The sequence below is a fragment of the Scylla paramamosain genome, chromosome 33 (genome assembly GCF_035594125.1).
Source record: "Scylla paramamosain isolate STU-SP2022 chromosome 33, ASM3559412v1, whole genome shotgun sequence".
NCBI classification, from domain to species: Eukaryota; Metazoa; Arthropoda; class Malacostraca; order Decapoda; family Portunidae; genus Scylla; species Scylla paramamosain.
Genome location: NC_087183.1, coordinates 6667368 through 6674867, shown reverse-complemented (window position 1 = coordinate 6674867; position 7500 = coordinate 6667368). Strand labels below are relative to the sequence as shown.

The window sequence follows — 7500 nt, the reverse complement described above, 5'->3', positions numbered from 1 at the left end:
TGTATCGTTGTTGTTGTTGTTGTTGTTAGTTATTATTATTATTATTATTATTATTATTATTATTATTATTATTATTATTATTATTATTATTATTATCATTACTACTACTTCTACTACTACTACCACTACTACTACTACTACTACTCCTTGTACGTTATGTGACTAAATGTATAAAGAATTCCTAAGAGCATTAATAAACTGTCAAATAGAATAGGAAGGAAAGGAAGAAGATAACAGGAGAAGAAAAGCAGAAAAGGGGAAAAAATTGGAAAAGACAAATGATGAAAAAAAGAATAAAACAAGAAATTACGGGAGAAAGCTGATAAAAAAGAAAGAAAAGGAAGGTGATAGAGGAAGAAAGGCAAAAAAAAGGGAAAGAAAAACAAAAAAGATGCGAATGAGAAAAAAGGAAAAAAAAATGCAGAAAGCTGATAAAAGGAAAGGAAAGGAGAAAGGGTAACAGAGGGAAGAAAAGCAAAAAAAAAGGAAAGAAAAATAAAAAAAAGTTAGGAATGAAAAGAAGAAAAAATAAAAAAGGGAGAAAACTAAAACAAGAAAAGGAAAAAATGTAGGAAAGAGAACAAAAATATAAGAAAAGGAAAAAGGAAACAATGAGACAAAACTATAAAAAAATAAATAAATAAAACAAAAGGAAGATAACATCCCCCTTAACATTCCTGGATAAGCTTCTTCCCTCCTTATCTCCGCTTCCTATTGGCTGATGAGTAACCAGATTCCTCCTTTTATTGACTCATTAGTAGCCAATCACGGCTCTCCTTTCTTTGGGAAGCTTCTGGTGCGTCACAAATTGCACCCACCAATCAGATTTCGCCTTTCATCTTCCTACTGTTTTCTCGGCCAATCAAATAAATTTTCTTCTCTTTCAAAATACTGAAGGTTCCTCAAAGATTATTTTTCGAGTATTTTCAGGTCATGAAGTGTAGCGAAGAATATTTTTAATGATTTTGTTTTGTATTTTTCCGTGAGTATTTTTGTCAGTTTATCATTTCATTCTTTTTATTTCTTTTCTTTTCTTTTTTTTTTTTTTTAAATGATGAAGTGTAGAGAAAATATTCATTACTTTTTTCTGTGTGAGTATTTTTGTCGGTTTACCTTTTTTTATTTTTTTTTCTATTTCTAAGGTCATGAAGTGTAGTGGAGAATATTTTAATTTATTTTAATTTACTTTTCTAGTTTTCTACGAGAATATTTTAAAGCTATCTTTTCATGTTTTTTTTTTTTAATTAATTCTATTTAGTTTTCCACAACTTTATTGCATTTTATTATATTGCTTTCTTTCTTCATGTATCGATTCCTTAATTTATTTTATTACTTATTTATTCTATTTTTCTTTTATTCCCTTATAATTAATTAGTTTTCGTTACCTACCGTACTTTTATTTATTTTACTTTGCCTCCTTCCCTTTTCATTGTGTGTGTGTGTGTGTGTGTGTGTGTGTGTGTGTGTGTGTGTGTGTGTGTGTGTGTGTGTGTGTGTGTCTGAGTGTGTGTGTGTGAAGAGAATAATCACGAAGACAAAAGTAAATGTGACTAACAAATAGAACAGAAAGTAAAGTAACATAAAACATAAAGGAAGAAAAACACTAAAACAGGAACAAGGAACATGAAAAAAAAAAAAAACGAAACGAGAGATTAACGATGTAATCACACGAAAAGAAAAACAAACAAGCAAAAACAGCAGAAAAATCATTATACAAAAAAAAAAGGTAAACAATGCAGAAAAATCGCCAACAAGCACACGAGAACAAATGAAAATGAAGAAAACACGTCATTTGAAAAAAAAAAAAAAACACGAAAATACATAAAGATACTAATGAGAGAAAAAAAGAGAAAAATCAAGAATAAAGAAAAAAAAGAAGAAATGTGTGAAGGATGGAAATCTGATAAAGGTAAGGAGGAAGAGGAAGAGGAAGAGGAGGAGGAGGAGGAGGAGGAGGAGGAGGAGGAGGAATTCATCTGTATGCCAGAGAGAGAACATTGGGCTTATGTATACTGGAGGAGGGAGGGAGGGAGAGAGGGAAGAAGGAAAAAGAAAAGGACGGGAGATCACTAGGTAGAGTCGAGGGAAGGCAAGAAAGTATGGGAGGAGGAGGAGGAGGAGGAGGAGGAGGAGGAGGAGGAGGAAGAGAGAGGGAAAGCGATGCACAAAAACACATACCAAAAACTTCTCAACTTCCTTCACTTCCTCAAAAAAAAAAAAAAAAATAAATAAATAAATAAATAAATAAAAAAAAATAAAAATAAAAAATCACGAAGCCGTTAAACGAAAATAAAACAAAAAGACACATGAAAAAAATAGAAAGAAGTAAAAAAAAAAAATAAAAATCAACGTACTTTCGCTTAAAAAAAAATAGAAGAAAAAACTCATATAAAAATAATGAAAGAAAAGACAAAGGACGACGGACTTAACACAGAAAACGTCCCTGCAGCAGCAACAAATACATGCAAGACACACCACTAAGGATAAGACAGAAATAAAGAAAAAAAAAATACATAACACACTAATACAATAAAAAAAAAAGTTAGAACGGGAAAAAGTAAAAAAAGAAGAAAGAAAAAACAGTAAATGAAGAAAAATAGAAAAAAGCTACAAAATCAATACATCATTAAAGAAAACTAAAGTAAAAGAATACAAGAAAAAAAAAACAGTAAAAAAAAAAAAAATGACAGGACTTATACATCTTTTACCTTTCTCCCTCCTCCCACTCCCATCTCCCCCTCTTCCCTCTCCACTCCCCATACAAAAGCCAAAAAACAAGGAGAGAAAGTGTAACAATAAAATTTCTACTTACGGTCAAAGCTTCCTAGAAATGAGACAACAACAAACATTACCACACACGTCACTGAGAGGCATGTACTATACACAACACAAGTAAAACAATACAAAAAAAAAAAAAAAAAAGAATTCCAAGAAGACAAGTTTTGCAAGTGACACAATTAAAACTCCTTAAAAAACACGTCAAGGGGAATTTAAACCCTTAAAAACTACCGGAATCCTTTTAGAAACCCTTAAAAAACTCAATACTACTAGAACTCTTTTAGATCCCTACTTAAAAAAAACACACCGAGGAGAATAATAATAAAGAAAAAAAAAAAAACAATGAGAACCACTTTTAGAAACCTTCAAAATATACCAAGGAAAATATAAACCTATTAAAAGACCAGAACATTTTTATAACCTCTTAAATCACACCCAGAGAATCTAAACCTTTTAAAAAAAAACTACTAGAACCCTTTTAAAAATCCCCTAAAAGCACAGGGGAATCTAAATCCTTAAAGAAATTGACAACCATTTTAGAACTCCTTGAAATGTATAAAGGAAAACCAAAACTCTTTAAAAATACCAGAACCCTTTTAGAACCCTTTAAAATACAGCCAGAAGAATCGAAACCCTTAAAAAAATTATGATCCCACTTAAAACATACTAAGAAGAATCAAAACCCCTTAAAAACAGCCAGAATCCTTTTAGAAACCCTTAAAGCACATCCACAGAATCTAAACCTTTAAAAAACTACTAGAACCTTTTAGAATCCCCTAAAACACAGGAGAATTGAAACCCGTTAAAACAAATAACATAACCCTTTTAAAAACCCCATAAAAAACAAAAGAAAATCAAAACCCCTTAAAAAAACAACCAGAACCTTTTTAGAACCCCCTAAAAACAAAGGAGAACCTAAACCCTTAAAAAAACAGGAAAATAAACCCTTAAAAACTCAGAGAACCTTTTTAGAAACATTTAAAACCAACCAAGGGGAATATAAATCATTAAAAGACTACTAGAATCCTTTTAGAACCTTTAAGACACATCCAGAAGAATCAAAACCCCTTAAAAATATATCAGAACCCTTTTCGAATGCCGTAAACACATCCAGGAGGACCTAAACTTTTAAAAACTACCACAAGTTTTTTAGAACCCCTTAAAACACATCATGGATAATAAAAAAAAAAATAAAAAAACTACTAGAACCCTTTTACAACCCCTTAAAACACATAGGAGGATCAAAACCCCTTAAAAAACACACCAAAGAGAATAAAAGAAAAAAAAAATAGAAAACTACGAGAACCCTTTAAGAACCTTGGACGCCGAACTTACCGCAGTCCTTGTCGGGGATGTTGCCGTTGGGTTCTATCCGGTCAAGGTATTCGTCAGAGAACCCATTAATCTTCATCCCAGACACGGACACCTCATCGTCGTCGTTTTTGGAGATGGCTGAGGGGGGGAGGGAAACGACAGGTGTTAGTGCAGGCTACGTACAAGGCTGGTGGGGCGGGGAAATGTGGCGGGGCAAAGTGGCCGGGACAAAGGGCGGGGAAGGAGCGAGGATATACAGGTCATGGTGTAGATAAGACTATAGGCGATGGTATAAGCACTGTCAATTGGTGAACAGTCAAGTAACGGACATTAGCTCCCAAAACTATCTTAAAAAAAAAAAATAAATAAAAATAAGAGGTCTACTTTGACACAATGGACGATATTATTTGATTACGGTAGCAACAGTTGGCAGCCCTGCATACTATAGATGGCTGCCGTATAGTATGACCTGGGAAATAGATCAGCATATCAGCATCACATTAAGCCATGCATACCAACCTTACCGACGCGACACGTGATCAGGCAGCAGGTGTCATATTGTTCATTATGCCACAGTTCACACCACACTTCAAAGAGAGTTTTGGGAGCTACTGTACACCACTCTCTCCCATTGTGCTTAGTGCTTCTCAGTCTCATCTCTGAACTACCGAGAATCAATGTTTTATTACGAAATTATCTACGTAGATGTGAGATTCAAGAACACTTCATATACTGGAAATGAGTCTATAAGGTTATGCTACCATGACTGTACCGGCTGAAAATAGAGATGCAGCCTGTACATGGGAAAAAAAAAAAAGACAGGCTGAAGGATACATAACATGCTTTGTACAGGGAGGTTACAGGCTGAAGAAGGTTGTATACAGGTTTCATAAAGGCATACAGGCAAAATCATACACGAGGTTAGCTTCATACTCTTACATTTTTTTTGTTTTTGTTTTACTCTCGCCACGGACCATCACAATAGTACTCAGAGCGCGAAGATGAGAGCATATAGTGACGCTACGCCATGCTTCGGTGCTTCAGGAGGCGCTCTGACCCTCGTGTTCGTGGCCTCAGACGCCTCAGTGACTTATCTCGACTTCATTTGGCATTTTTATTTTTTTTAGGATTTATAAAGATAATTTAATGATTTTAGTAATATAAAAATAGTTCAAAAAGAATTCTACACCGATAATGGAAAAAAAAAAACTTGAGCCTGATTAAAATCTACATTTTTAACAGGTTCTAATGGGAGTTACTGAGTGTTTAGTGTAGTTCCACAAGGATTCTACACCATTAATGAAAAGAATCTTGAGCTAGACCAAGCTCTCCACGTTGTCTCAGATTTTAATGAACTTACTGAGTTTTCAAGCATATTTTCATGATTCTAGTGATGGTTTATACAGAACTTTACACTGCTTATGAGGAAAAAAATCTTGAATCTACATTTTTTAACAGGTTCTCATGGAAGATACCGATTTCAAGCATATTTTCATGATTCCAGTGATGATTCAACAAGTATCCTGCGGCTTTAACAACCAAATTCTGCGAGAACCCGACCAGTCACCTCACTGAAGACAATCCTTATGAGGGAAGCGTCTAACAATACCAGCCTTAACATCACGGGGCACTCAGGGGACACTTCTGCTTTCCACCTTCACGCCTCTCAATACGAAGGCTTTCACAGGGTGGGGGGAGGGGGGAGGGGAGGAGTGAGGCAAACTCTTTCACAACGAGGAAGGAAGGCGTGCTTGATCACTTAACCCTTTCACTGCGCCACATTTCCCATAATCACCTACTTTTTGGACTTATTCTTGCATTATGGACTCTTGAATAGTTCTGTACGCTATATGAGACAAAACTAATACATTCTCTTTGTATTGTGAGTCTTAAACAATTTTCAGTGTTCTCAAGGTTGACTAAAGGTTCTTACTCTTACACTGCGGTCTCCTAAATAGTTATGCATTCTAGATAAGACAAAACTAATATATTCTCTCTCTCTCTTTACTGTTGAGTCCTAAATGATTCTCAGTGTTCCCGACTAAAGGTAAGGGTGAAATACGGTCTCTTGAATATTTCTGCACCATACGTCAGATGAAATTAAAATATTCTCTCTCTTTTTATTGTGAGTCCTTCCAAACAAATAATTTTCAGTGGTCTCAGTGTTCACTAAAGGGGAGCAGCAGTACAGGGGGTCACGGGCTGTGGGGAAGAAGACGGGGCAGGCAGATGATGGAAGATGCTACGATAATGTGGACTTACAATAACACCATCACAATACAGGAAAAAAAAAAAAAAAAAAAAAAAACGACAAAGACAAAAACAAGATGCAAATAACGTACCCCCCAAAAAATCAAGTAAATGAATAAATACATACATAGAAATCCACACACAGAAAACAAGCTATACACATACACATACACAAACACAAACAAACACGACCCAAACAACAAACAGCAAACGCACAAACACACAGCAGGCCAAGGTGCAGCAAGTCAAACCTAATTATATACCTGGCGCCCAAAACCCAAAACACCTGGGCACACCTGTTGCCGGACACACACACACACACACACACACACACACACACACACACAGGTGAGACACGCGAGGCGCCCAGGTTGTGTCGTGAAGCCAAACTCGATGAGATAGTTTGAAAGTTCCGTGACATTTTATACAGTTAGGGAAAGTTAGCGCAGGCGAGGCACGCGGTTAAACAAGGCTGGCCAGCGAGTTATGCAGGCACCGGGTACATTATGCAGGCTAGTACAGGCTAATACAGGCTTATGCAGGCTAATTACAGGGTTATACAGATTTATACAGGTAATCAGCTTCGGTTTGCCAGGTTTGGTTACAGGGAAGTTACAGTGTTTCGGGTACAGTTCTGAAGCAGGGACTGGTGTGTGGGCGTGAGGAAAGTAAAGGAAATCAAAAGGAAATTACAGGCTTCGGCTCTCAATTCCTGGCCTGTTATGAGGTTAAACTGCAGTATTACAGTTCTTGCAGCATTATATACGAATTCAGATAAAAGAAAAGAAAAGAAAAGAAAAAATCGTACCCGTAGATGAAAAAAAAGAAAAAAAAGAAAGAAAACTACATAACATTTTTCCCCCAAAACTCATCGAAACAATGCAGAAAAATTATACTTGTTCATTGTCAAAAGGAACACCAGAAAATGTTGTGTAAAATTGGAAATGTTTTATTCAACTTTGCCAAATGTAATACTAACGATCGTGTGTGTGTGTGTGTGTGTGTGTGTGTGTGTGTGTGTGTGTGTGTGTGTGTGTGTGTGTGTGTGTGAGCGTGCGCATGGTTTTACTTTGTTTTCAGACAGCAACACTAATTTCAAATCCCATTAAAAACAAAAAAAAATAAATAAAACAAAAAAGAAGTATATATAAAATTACC

At 35.4% G+C, this 7500-nt stretch overlaps 1 protein-coding gene across 2 annotated transcripts in view; it reads right to left on the bottom strand.

Annotated features, from left to right (window-relative positions):
- LOC135089563 (cyclin-dependent kinase 14-like) overlaps positions 1–7500 on the bottom strand; it is a 117850-nt gene that overhangs the window by 71062 nt on the left and 39288 nt on the right. For both annotated transcript variants that reach the window (XM_063985267.1, XM_063985266.1), the window contains one exon: positions 4114–4230. In XM_063985267.1, the coding sequence (XP_063841337.1) occupies positions 4114–4189 (76 nt within the window). In that variant the 5' untranslated portion in view covers positions 4190–4230. The remainder of the gene's footprint in view (positions 1–4113; positions 4231–7500) is intronic.